Source organism: Erigeron canadensis, chromosome 7 (assembly GCF_010389155.1).
Source record: "Erigeron canadensis isolate Cc75 chromosome 7, C_canadensis_v1, whole genome shotgun sequence".
NCBI lineage: Eukaryota > Viridiplantae > Streptophyta > Magnoliopsida > Asterales > Asteraceae > Erigeron > Erigeron canadensis.
The window spans coordinates 36,254,771-36,267,973 of NC_057767.1; the positions used below are offsets into that span (position 1 = coordinate 36,254,771).

The 13,203-nt window shown below is 35.8% G+C and overlaps 2 protein-coding genes across 3 annotated transcripts in view; one reads left to right on the forward strand and one right to left on the reverse strand.

Moving 5' to 3' along the window:
• Positions 1-3,656, reverse strand: part of LOC122608730 — a 14,302-nt gene extending 10,646 nt beyond the window's left edge. Inside the window, exons 1-6 of one of the 2 annotated variants that reach the window (XM_043781823.1) lie at positions 3,487-3,651; positions 3,119-3,344; positions 2,863-2,999; positions 2,213-2,335; positions 1,969-2,115; positions 798-1,423 (exon numbers count right to left, since the gene is read on the reverse strand). In XM_043781823.1, coding sequence (XP_043637758.1) covers positions 798-1,423; positions 1,969-2,115; positions 2,213-2,335; positions 2,863-2,999; positions 3,119-3,344; positions 3,487-3,567 — 1,340 coding nt within the window. In that variant the 5' untranslated portion in view covers positions 3,568-3,651. Of the gene's footprint in view, positions 1-797; positions 1,424-1,968; positions 2,116-2,212; positions 2,336-2,862; positions 3,000-3,118; positions 3,345-3,486 lie in introns of both variants that reach the window. The other variant, XM_043781824.1, reaches the window with a different exon arrangement.
• A 5,112-nt stretch (positions 3,657-8,768) lies between these two features.
• On the forward strand, positions 8,769-12,957 carry LOC122609069 (translocase of chloroplast 159, chloroplastic). The gene has a single exon (XM_043782128.1). It carries the CDS (start codon positions 8,906-8,908, stop codon positions 12,758-12,760), a length of 3,855 nt encoding a protein of 1,284 aa, XP_043638063.1. The 5' UTR covers positions 8,769-8,905; the 3' UTR covers positions 12,761-12,957.
• Positions 12,958-13,203: the final 246 nt, after the last annotated feature.

Sequence of the window (13,203 nt, forward strand, 5' to 3'; positions counted from 1 at the left end):
CAGTTCATTAAATATATAGTCACTCTACTTATCTAAAATATTAGAAAGATGATACAGAAAAAGAAATCAAAGAGCTAAAAAATGATTGTTAATTGCGTTTTGCTAATATATGCCCTAAGTTAACAAGATTTTTCTCAGGATATGGAAAAGGTAACAAGCTTCTTCTCGAGAACTGAAAAATGCATTTTTCAAGAAGAATTTCGCTACCTTTTTTCAATTTCCGATGTGCACTAAACGCACTCTTATATGTGCCCTTAGGGCACATATTAAAATAACCGAAAGAGGGGATTGTTTTGTTAGACTTTTAGATATCTAAGGGATAAGACTTTTCAAAGAATTTCTTAAACTTTGGAGATGCCTACAAGATAAACGCATTATACAATGTATACTAGCATAGATATGGATAATATACTAAAACCTTAGACAAAAGGCTCTGTACCTTTTATAGATATGTTATTTCAAAATGCTTGATCACTACTAATATAACGAAAACTATTTCAAACTGTATCTTAAATTCTCGATCATTCTACAAAAAGACATTATATGCAATTACTGTCCTATGAATCATGAAACTTAACAGATGTAAATGCCAATCATCCTAGTCTCACAAGGAACCAAGAAATAGACATAGACCTCTAGTATTCTCTACTCCGTCAAATTCAGTCGATATTTAATCAACATAATAACCAGATATAACTTATGTATGTAGAAACTTGAAATTAAATATGTATGATTACTAGATACAAGAAATCAAGACCTAAATATGAGATAAATAAAACGTGAGTAAGTGGTTGCACCTTAAATAATACGGAAAATCATCAAATGTAACTTCAACTGTATTGGGATCGATAATTCCCTGGAGTAAGCTATCTTTATATGCTTGGCGCCGAGATGCTAACGAGATCGGCAGATCAGTATCTTTTGACAATCCTTTAATTTCTCTCCTCTCATCAAGAATTTTCATAATATCAAGCTCAGAAGTTGATGACCCCGCAAGCATACGCAGCAGTGGTCTCAACTCATGATTTGCAGGCGGGATGTTACCCGTTTCGGCATCAGCAGAACCACCATCAAGATTTTCATTACCTTTATCACTTGTTGGTGGCACATCAGCGGCTACATTATCGTTAGGATCAGAAACATCCTTCATTTCAGTGTCTATTACATGAGTATCTTCACAAGCAGTAGGCACATTTGGCATTCCAGGTTGTAAATCTTTGCCTTTACAAAGTGGGGGAAGAAGGGATAACTCTTTCCGGATACTAGACAAAGACGCCAATATTGAAGCTCCTGCAACTGCAGATGGATCTCTAGATCTTGCCTCAAACTGTAATCCTTTTAATGAGCCACTGTGTGCTTCTAGTATGCTCACCGAAGGTGCCACGTCAGCGGCAACATTATCATTAGATAGCTGCTGAAATATCTGAGGAGTATGTTAAGAAAAATGCCACATATGTATAAACGGTAAATACAGTTGATCAATTTGATAAGAACAAATAATGGAAACAAATAGAAGGGTCAGTCAGTTTAAGCAACGGGTCAAAGCTGGCCAGGTTTTGGTTGAAACTGAGCATGTATCGTGCATGGCATAACCGGCCAGGTTGGGCAGATCTGCAAAACTCGACATCAATCTTTCAACCTTTTGAAATTTATCAACTTGTTGATTACAATTACAAAAAATACAATTATAATAATCAGATATAATAATTGAATCTTCGAATGATACAACTTAGAAGATTGTATACATTGAAGAATTGAGCATATGACTATGCCCAACTTTCTGCTCGTGTGACCCATTAAGGGATCCCATTTAAAATGAGTCTCTGGGTCTGACTTATTTGAGATTAATTCATAAAAAATAACCGAATCAACCCATTCATAGGTAAATGGATCCAAAGCACTAGCTGTACCATGAAACGAAGATAAGTCAGAAAACAAGCTAATGACAAACACTTCCTTAAAGGATACATAAGCATGTCGTCCTGAAGAGCTAAAAATTAATTCATCTCCAGCTCTAAGTGGCCACGTTGACCTTTTAGGGCATATCTTGCCATTAACCTTAACCGCACCCTTGCCGCCGGTGATTTCAAGTAAAGTGATTGATGCACCTCCTTGCTACACAAAGAACCAGATTTATATTACAAAGAGAAATTGTAACGAATCACTAGCAACAATCAACTAATTAAGAAAATAGCAAGTAAAAATAGAATACCTGTGACTCTATGTGCCTCAGGCTACACAATGAGTCGCTGACGGTTTTATCACTAATCCACAAATCACATTGGTGACTTTGACCAATCGTGAAAATCTCACGATCCATGACAATATGAGGATTCTGGACATCAGAATAGATATACACACATAAATAAATTTACGAAATATATAGCAATTTTATATAATTAGGGTGTCAAACAACCAGTTTGAAACTTTCTGCAACAAAACTGATACAAAAAGGTAGGATTCAACACCATCAGAAATAAAAATCATAACTTTAATAGGCAAAAACACCTCTAAAAACTATCTCTTGCACTATCTGCTTCTCTGGCACTATCACACCTCCAAAAACCCCCTAATTTGACAAATGTCGAAAACTTGTACTCTTTATCACATTTTTTGCATCATGTTGGTTACTAACTGCAACTATTAAGACTATAATTAGCATGCACACATCCAAAGACTATCTCTTGCACTGCCGTTTCTTGCTCCCACTTATCAGATTCTAAATTTTTCGTGTTCCATGACCACTTGATAGCGAAAACCCACTCGATCACATTCTTATATCTATTTCAATTCCAATAACAGTACTAATTCTCTTCTAACTTAGCCAAAGCAAAAGGTTGAAACTTGAAAGGCCTGGCCTACCTGAGGGCACTGGGAAAGAAGCTTCCCCCAAGCCACTCCAATATTAGATTTCAGCTGTCGTTTCTTCGTCCGTTTCGAACCATTTGCCGCGTTTGTCTTCGTTTTCGTCTTCTTCTCCACATCCATCAAAGACTCCCCTACAAATTCAATCCAACCAACAAAAAAAAAAATCACAAACAACAAAAAACTAAAAAAGATCCAAACTTTTTCCAAAATTCAACCAAAAAATCAAAAAATTTCCACTTTAATCACATACCTAATGACATAGGCGAAACCAATGGCTGACCATTGCCTTCCACGTCAGCAACCGGAGACTTTTCCGGCAAATCTACACCATTCACTTCCTTATTCGGATCAGACGACCGGACCTCCGGTTCTTGTGAATCACACCCACCACCACCTGAATCTTTAACAACCACCGTCGCCGTCTCAATTGGCTCCGCCGGCGTTCCGGTAGTCGACGACGACGCAGCTTCTGCCGCCTATAACCACCGATCACAATCAAACATCATCAATTAGGTCAAGATTATTAATTTCCCATCATCAATTTCAAAACTTTCAAACCCTGATTAAAAAACCCAAAAAAATTATAGATATATATACATATATATATAAAGATAATACCTTGGATCTTTTGCCGGAAGGAATTGGGGAAGAAGAAAGGGTGCGTTTGGATGAAGATGAGCTCCGGCGAGTTTCCACCATCGTCAAATTATCTCCGGCGATTGGAATTTTGGTAGAAGAAAAAGAGGGGAGAATACGGTGACAAAACTGTAAATATATATACAGGAAACAAAACCAACGAAATGAGATATAATATGTAATTTAATCAAATAAAATTTATTATCTATATCTATAATATATTATAAAGCCGTACAAAATTGTATGAGTGTTCTTAAAATTTCATGCTCTCTCATTAGAGATGTCATTCGATATACTTTCGACAAATTTTTAAATCCGAGAGCGGAGCCCGTACGGCTAAAGCATTTGACTATCATACACTATGACATATCAACTCCTATAACCTATCATACTATATGACCTAGGTATCACCCCACCATCTCACCGACGCAACGCGCGGGTACTTGCTCTCGTTTAAATAATACTCGTATTATAGAAATGAAAAAGATACCAGGACTATTTATTTAAGGAAAGTGATATTGCTACAATAAATTTTAGCCATTTACAACAAATCCTGCATAATACAGTTGTATACTGTGTAATATAGTTTGTACTTTTGTTGTAGATGACTAAATTTTGTTGTATAAATATTAGTGTTGTAAAACTCGGCAGGGAAATCAGGATCGGAATCGAGGGTTAAAAGGATCGAGTTGGCTGGAATCGGGTCAAAACTCGGACAACGACTTGGTCGCTTGTAAAACTCGGTCAAACTCGCCTGGATCAGTCAAAAATCGGGTGGATCGGTCAAGAATCGGCCGGATCGGGTCAAAACTCGGGTCAACTTTGGTCAAATTTTTTTTTTTTTGAAAAAAAGAAAAGAAAATGTTAAATTGGTTTAAGTTTATGATTCTAATGAATGAAGCTTGAACTTTGAAGAATTATATTAAAGTTTTTAAACAATTATGTTTTAAGTTTGAAGTTTATTCTATATAATTTTAAAAAATATAAATTTTCTTTATAAAAACCTGATCCGAATTCTCCCCGATTCCGATCCGAGTTTTTAAAAACTCGTGACTCCCCCACTCGCCAATCCGATCCCGAGTCACGAGTTTCCAAACTTTGATAAAAATCACTCCCCAAAGAGGATTATATTTTTATTTGATTTTTGATTTTTTTTTATATATAAGATAATTAGCTTTTGAGATCGAGATAAATACATAAAATATAGGATAAGTAGTATCAAATAAGTATAAGTATTAGTCGTAGTACTTTTTAGATTTATATTCTATAGTCGTGAATATTGACGTCGATACATAAATTTATAATATGATAAATTATAAATATAACGAATTTTGTAAGCCTATAAACCGGATAGAAAATCTAATATTGACACATGACCGATCAAAAGTAATGAATGGAATTCATGTATATTAACATAAAAAAAAAATTTAAAATGCATCAACATTAAATTTTGTAAAATATATTAAAACTATCAAATTAATTAATCATATATATCATTATATATTGAATATTAAGTAATAATATAAATATAAATAATAGGTATGGAAAAGGGTGTAAATAGGAATATTAGGGGGGTGGTTGTTAAGAGGCAGAAAGGAACAATATTTCGGGTTGAATGAATTTATGTGTTCTTGTGTATGGAGTAGGTAGGTAAAGAGGATTTTATGCATTGCATTAAGGTAATTTGGTACGAGGACTTATATTGATTGGTCAAGGTTTTTAAATACCAATAATGAGTCTAAGACATTTCAGGGCGCGTTTGATTCACATAATGTTTTTGGAATAAATGAAATCTGATGGAATGAAATTTGACGGAGTGTTTTTCATTTTTTAAAGATTTTAAGTGAGAGACAATGAGATTCATTTCCTCATCCCCATGAAATGAAGATTCCATCAAATGAATGAATGTTGACATTCAAACGGAATGATATTCCTTCATCATTGAGCAACACTAAGGAATGGAATTCAATTCCAATTTCATCAAATTCTATCAGAATCTGCGAACCAAACGCGATCTCAGTGTTTGAAGAATTAAGGCAATATTGGGAAATGATTAATCCTCCTAAAAGAATAGCCTAAAAATCATTTTAACTATTTGATGAAGACATGTGACAAAATCAGGAGGCAAGATTAAGAAAGAGAATTAGTGAATATCACTTGTCACCTATTTATGGTTTTAGGAGGATTTTTAGGCTAATTTTTATAAGGATTTATCACTTTCCTTTGTAATAATATTTGAAAATCTTGAAGACTTAGGTTTAAATATTGGTATAATCAAAATGTCCTTAATAATGGAGCCGGAATTTTTCTCAAAATAAGTTTCCTCCAAAATTGAAAGTAAATATATTAAAAATAAGTTTCCTCCAAAATTGAAATTAAATATATTAAAAAACGTTAAACATAAAGCTACCGTTTCATAAATAAAAAGATATTTGTTATAGTGTTTATTTTTGTTTCATGTTGTCAATCATCGTATAAACATTAAATAATTACCCATTTCACTAACAACATATAAATGCTTTAAAATATTAAGAGGGACTAGAATATATGGATGTCACACCTGACTTATGTAAAAAACCATTTACATTTTATTTATAAAAAATATATGGTCAAATCATTACAGTATTTATTATACAATAAATATTAAAATATTAATATATGAAAAGATTCTATGTTAAAAATATAAATAAATTAAAAGTTTTACTTCTAATACAATTTTCAAAAATATTAAATACATAACCAACCTGTGAGCATTGTGAAATTATTTTCCCCAATACAACGTCAATACTAAAATTTGATTTCGTAACACTTCGATCGCCTACAAATCAAGATTTAACCATAGAAAACTACATTATAATAATAATAAATTTTTTAACATATATGTTTAGTTCAATGTTAGTGCAACTAACCTGAAATCAACGATTGGTCTTTCACTCGAGGCTTTTCATGAATATCACTTGTAACCTACAATCACCAAAGTAAATAAATATCTAAATGCAATCAATATCTTGCACATAGTAATATGATACAACACGAATGATGTACTTTTATTAACAAACATGTTTCACAAATCACAATATATTATATATGTATTGAGCTTTATAGGTTCATGCACATACATGATCATCAGGTATATCGATCTTTCAAATTATTACCGACTTTTTACCTTAGATCGTTTGTGTGTACGGGTTGGCGACGAACTTGGTGACGATAGTGTGCGTTTGGATGGAGATGATGAAGAATGATGTCTTGTTTCCACCATTGTCAATTTGTTTCCGTCGAATTAGGAATTCACTTGCAGAAGATAAAAAGAAACATATATGAAAATATTTGTCTAAGCCATGTTTTAGAAAAGTAATACTAATAGATAGTAGATATAGTATTTGACTTACTTTATGACTTTTTTGGATAAAATATTCTTGAGTCGGTTAAAGTTAATAATAATTGATCATTTTCGTTAAGTATAATAAATAAACTAGTTATGTTTCTTTCGTTATCTTTCATTTTATCTTATAAGGTTTAAATCAAATGCTAACTAACTTAAAAGCCCAAGGTTTAATGGGTTCATCCATTTTACTTTCGAACTAGTCCATCATCATGGGTTTTCAATATATTAAATGGGCCTGGTTTAGACTTCAAAAAACTTGATTTCATTCTTTTTCTTCCACCAATCAATTACCGTCCAAAAGGCACCATTTTGGTGTACCCAATGTCGATTGTCGTTTGATTGTGTCACCAATGAGATTTATAGCTTAGAGCATATAAAATGAAGAAAAACTTTTAATTTTTTATTTTATTTTATCATATAATTAATCCATCATCTTCAATCTACTAAAAGATCAAATTTTCCAATGAATTTTTTTTCTTATTACTATACAAGAAAAAACCTTTTGATCAAAAAGATGAGGATTATAAATCTACTCATGAAAAACTATTCAATCCAATAACATGAATCTTAAATTTACAAAGATTTTTTCTTTCAAAAAAAAGTTTTCCTTCAACCCACTAGAGATGTTTAAAAGAAAATCTTTTCTTCAGAAAAAAAAACCTTTAAAGATTGATGTTATTGATTTAGATTATTTATTTGAGAATTGCAAGATTGGTCCCCGTAATTTGTTTATTATAGCAATAGGGATCTCTTTTTAAGTTCACGAGCAATGAGGTCCTTATTTTGATTTTTTTTTTTTTGCAAGATTAGTCCATTTTTAACAAAATCATTGGAGGGTGTCGTCAAATATGCATGTGGCCAGATATCATTGATTCGCAACACATAGACCATTCTTGCAACTTTTAAATAAATAAATTATTCGGCAACCCTAAAATAAAAATCATGAAAATTATTCGGCGACACAAAATAAAAATATTGGCTCCGCCATTGATTATACGAGTATTAGTCTCGTAAGACTGATGTGTATCTTTTCAATCTAAAAAGATAATGAACGCTATATAATTACTATTACCAAATTAACATCATTTGTTAGTAAAAAAAATTACATAAAATGTAGAATATTGGAGGGATAAAGGCCATTAAACTGGAACCAAGCATTTGAAAACAAAATGTGGAAAACCCAATCATCGATGTTATCTTTTTTGGCCACTTCGATATAAACTTTTTTCTGACTTCCAAATTCTTCCATAAACTAACCATCTAACCATATTGTTTGAAAATAGATATTCAAAACTTCTCTGCAAATATTATTATCAAGCATAAACTAGTGTATGTAAATATTGAAACTCACACTTAAAAAATATGGATAGTAAATAAATTCGCAAATTTGTTAAATATGTGGTCATATATATTGAAAAGTCGAGCTATAAGGATAAATTCAATTAGGTAGAGAGGATGTTAGATGAAATTAAGGCAAACACTTTTATTAGAACGGATTAAATGTCATTGATACTAGATAAGGTGACTTTGGCTTAAGTTTGATGTAATTTTTTTCTACTTTTATTTGTTTTGGATGTAAAATTTTGGGTTATATTTTTTGTATTCCTCTAACGCAGACCCGGTTAAAACAATATATGCTAGACCTTTCACTATCGAATCACAGCAAAAAATTTTTAGCAAAATTTACTATAAAAAAAAAATAAAAAAAATACTACCAAACCAAAAAGCCCATCAAACAAAACCCAACCCCCACGACTCTCACCCCCAAACAAAACTTTTTTTTTTTTTTTTGTAACTCTCTCCTCATTTCCAGCGGCTGCAAAATATATATATATAACATTTTTCACTATCATCTACTCTTCAAAAAAACAAAATATAAACCTTATCAAAATCCTTATCCCCAAATTTCTCACACACAAAAACACTCATAAACCCTAATTTCCATATAAACCATAAATTTTACACACACCTATAGTGTGTGTATTTTTATTGAAATCCTATTCGATATTTTTAATGGAGTTGTCAAAAGAAGACACGTCATCAACGTCTCCTATCGCAGGCGCTGATTCCGTTAACGGTTCCGTGGATTCCGGTAAAGTTGTTATTAATAGTAATTTGAATTTGAATTTGAATTCTGATGATGAATTTGCTAGTGGTGAAGAAGAAGCTTTTGAAACTAATTATATAGATACAGATGATAAGAATGATAATTTAGATACAGATAGTAGTAAGAATGATAAGGATAATTTAGGTGGTGGAAATGAAACCCTAGAATCCCGTGTTTTGAGTCCGAATGATGATGTCGAAAAGACGAAAGATGAGGTGGATAAGGTTAGTGAGGGTGTGGTGGTTGGTGTGGAGACAGGTGGAGATGATGAGGATGAGGATGAGGAGGTGTTGTTGGTTGGTGGTGGTGACGATAACGAGACGGTTAAGGTAGAATCGGTTGAGTTGGAATCGGGTGGTGGGAGTGGGAGTGAAGTGCAGGTGGAGAGTAAAGATGTTGAATTGGAATCGGGTGATGATGTGAAACTAGGGGATGCGGTAGTGGAAGCGATAGATGTTGATGTGGTAGAACCAGGAGTGGCAGTGGTTAAGAGTAAGGAGGATGTTGAGACGGGTGAGGTGGAGGAAGGTAAGGATGTTCAGAAGGTGGAAGAGGATTCTGTTGTTGAAGCTATAGATGTTGATTTGGGGATACCGGGAAAGGCAGGGGTGGCGGTGGTGTTTAGTAATAAGGAGGAAGATGTGGTGGGTGGAACTGATGAGTCGGGTTTATCTGAGAAGATAGACAGGGTTTTGGAAGAGGTTGTGGATAAGGAGGTTGTGGGAGTGACAGATGGGAAGTTTTCGTCTTTGGATGTGGAGGAATTGGTAGGGGTAGATGTAGAGAAGAATGTAGAGGGGGAAGTCGAAAAAGAAGTTGATTACGAGGGCAGAGAAAATGGGTCGGTGGTTGTGAAGACGGTTTTGGGTGATGTTGAAGATGTGCCTGTAGCTGATGCAACTCAGGTGACTGAAGCTTTGGAGAAATCTATACCTGATGGTATAACCGAGGAAACAGAAGTTTTGGATAAATCTCCCCCTGATGGTTCCACTGAGGCAAAACAAGTTTTAGATGAAGATGTATCTGATGATGCAGATGTGAAGGCAAAGCATATGGATGCTGGTGATGTTTCTGCAGGTGTAGACACGGAAAACGGTCCGGCTGACAAATTTGTTTTGGAGGAATCTGCAGAAAAGGATGATGATAATGAAGAAGGCTACATGGATGATTCTCATTCAGATGAAGAAGAGACAGATGGCGTAGTTTTTGGAAGCTCGGAAGCTGCCAAGCAGTTTATGGAGGAGTTGGAAGGTGGGAGTTCCAATACTGGTGGAGAGAGTTCGCAAGACCGTTCACAGATGGTTGATGGTCAGATCGTTACTGATTCTGACGAAGAAGATGATGAAGAAGAAGACGGTAAAGAAGAATTATTTGACTCAGCTGCTTTAGCTGCACTTTTGAAAGCAGCAGCCGATGGTGGATCAGAAGGTGGAAACATTACGTTTTCATCTCAAGATGGTTCCAGGCTTTTCACTGTGGAACGCCCTGCAGGGTTGGGTTCTTCGTTCCAGGCCATGAGAGCACCCCAAAGGCCCGCAACCCGTTCCAGTCTTTTCAATCCATCAAATCTTATGAGTGCCGGTGAAACTGATACCATTTTAACTGATGAAGAAAGGAAAAAGCTTGAGAAGTTACAGTCCATGAGGGTGAAGTTTTTAAGACTTGTGCACAAATTAGGCCTTTCACCAGAGGACTCTGTGGCTGCACAGGTTCTGTACAGGCTAGCACTCATTGCAGGTAGACAGACTGGTCAATCTTTTAATATTGATGCTGCAAAAAGGACAGCTATGGAGCTTGAAGCCGCTGGCAGTGACTTGGACTTCTCCCTGAACATTTTAGTCATTGGTAAAGCTGGGGTTGGCAAAAGTGCAACCATAAACTCTATTTTTGGGGAAGAAAAAACCGTGATCAGTGCTTTTCAGCCCGCTACCAATTCAGTGAAGGAGATACGTGGTGTGGTAAATGGAGTTACAGTTCGGGTTTTTGATTCACCTGGCCTTCGAACCTCTGTAATGGAGCAAGGGTTTAACAGGAGTGTATTGGCATCAGCAAAGAAGTTCATAAAGAAATATCCGGTAGATATTGTTCTTTACGTAGACCGTCTGGATGCACAGACCCGAGATCATAACGACATCCCTTTGTTGAAGACCATAACCAGTTCACTGGGCGCGGCTATCTGGCGAAATGCAATTGTTACTTTTACACATAGCGCGTCTGCTCCTCCAGAGGGATCAAATGGAGTCCCTTTGAGTTATGAGATGTTTGTGACTCAACGTTCCCACGTGGTTCAACAAGCCATTGGTCAAGCTGTTGGTGATTTAAGAATGATGAGCCCAAGTTTGATGAATCCAGTGTCTCTTGTTGAAAACCATCAGTCATGTCGTAAGAATCGAGATGGTCAAAAGGTACTTCCCAATGGTCAGACTTGGAGACCCCAGCTACTTATGCTTTGCTACTCGATTAAGATTTTATCAGAAGCAAATTCTCTGACAAAACCACAAGACCCATATGACAACAATCGTAGGCTATTTGGCTTCCGTGTGCGCTCTCCACCTCTGCCATACATGTTATCTTCAATGTTACAGTCTCGTGCACACCCGAAGCTCTCGTCTGAACAGGGTGGCGATGGTGGTGATTCGGATGTTGACTTGGCAGATTTGACAGATTCTGACCAGGAGGAAGATGAAGATGAGTATGATCAGCTCCCGCCTTTTAAACCTTTGAAAAAATCTCAACTTGCAAAGCTTAGCAGAGAGCAAAAGAAAGCTTACTTTGATGAATACGATTACCGTGTGAAGCTTCTACAGAAGAAACAATGGAAAGAAGAATTGAAAAGAATGAAAGAGATGAAAAAGAGAGGCAAAGATGCTGTGAATGATCAAGTTTATCAAGAGGAAGAAGGTGAAGGAGATGCACCAGCACCTGTGGCGGTTCCTTTACCAGACATGGCATTACCACCGTCATTCGATAGCGATAACCCTGCTTACCGATTTCGATTCTTGGAGCCTACTTCACAGTTCTTGGCTCGTCCTGTCCTTGATACCCATGGTTGGGACCATGATTGTGGATATGATGGAGTCAATCTTGAACAAACTATCGCAATTGCCAATAAGTTTCCTGCTTCAGTTTCTGTCCAAGTCACCAAAGACAAGAAAGACTTCAGCATTAATTTGGATTCTTCGGTTTCTGCAAAGCACGGGGAGAATGTTTCTAGTATGGCCGGTTTTGACATTCAACCAATTGGGAAGCAGCTTGCTTACATTGTTAGAGGTGAAACCAAGTTCAAGAATTTGAAGAAAAACAAGACTGCCGCAGGAATATCAGTCACGTTTCTTGGTGAAAATGTGGTCACGGGATTCAAAGTCGAGGATCAGGTTGCACTCGGGAGACAATACTCAATCATTGGGAGCGCTGGCACAGTTAAGTTTCAATCTGATTCTGCTTATGGAGCCAACATAGAGATGCAGCGTCGGGAGCTCGATTACCCAATTGGCCAAGTCCAGTCAACATTTGGATTGTCTATCATAAAGTGGAGAGGTGATTTGGCATTGGGTTTCAATAGTCTGGCCCAATTCTCTGCTGGGCGTAATTCAAAGGTGGCGGTTCGGGCCGGTATCAACAATAAGATGAGTGGTCAGATCACAATCAAGACTAGCAGTTCAGAACATCTTTCACTTGCACTTGCAGCAGTTATTCCTTCACTTATCTCAGCTTACAAGAAATTGTGGCCTGGCACTGGTGATAAGTACTCTGCCTATTAAGCGTATACACTCAATCAGTACTTTATGATTATTGTTTTGGTTTCATTATTGTGTTTTTATCGAATAATATGCTTAGTCTACTATATTCAGAAAGCAAGCAGCTGAAAACTTTTGTTTACGTAATCATTTTGTGTAATGAACTCGGTATGAAGATGAGATGAAATTATGACGGAATATAGTAATTTTGCTTTTGATTACTCACGGTTTCCTCAGTTTCCAATATAGTATACAATTAGGATTGATAGACGCTTGATTGCTTGCCGATTTGCATGTCTTCTATGCATAGGCTCATAATATCAATTTGTAATGATGTTTGCGTCTCTAAACAGCCTATGGGGTTGTCAAAACTAGACCATAGCTTTAGAGTACAGCCAGTTTCAGTTTGCATTGGTAGTTTCGGTGTGGGTTACTTGAATGGTCTGCAGTCTTACCGGCTAGGGGCG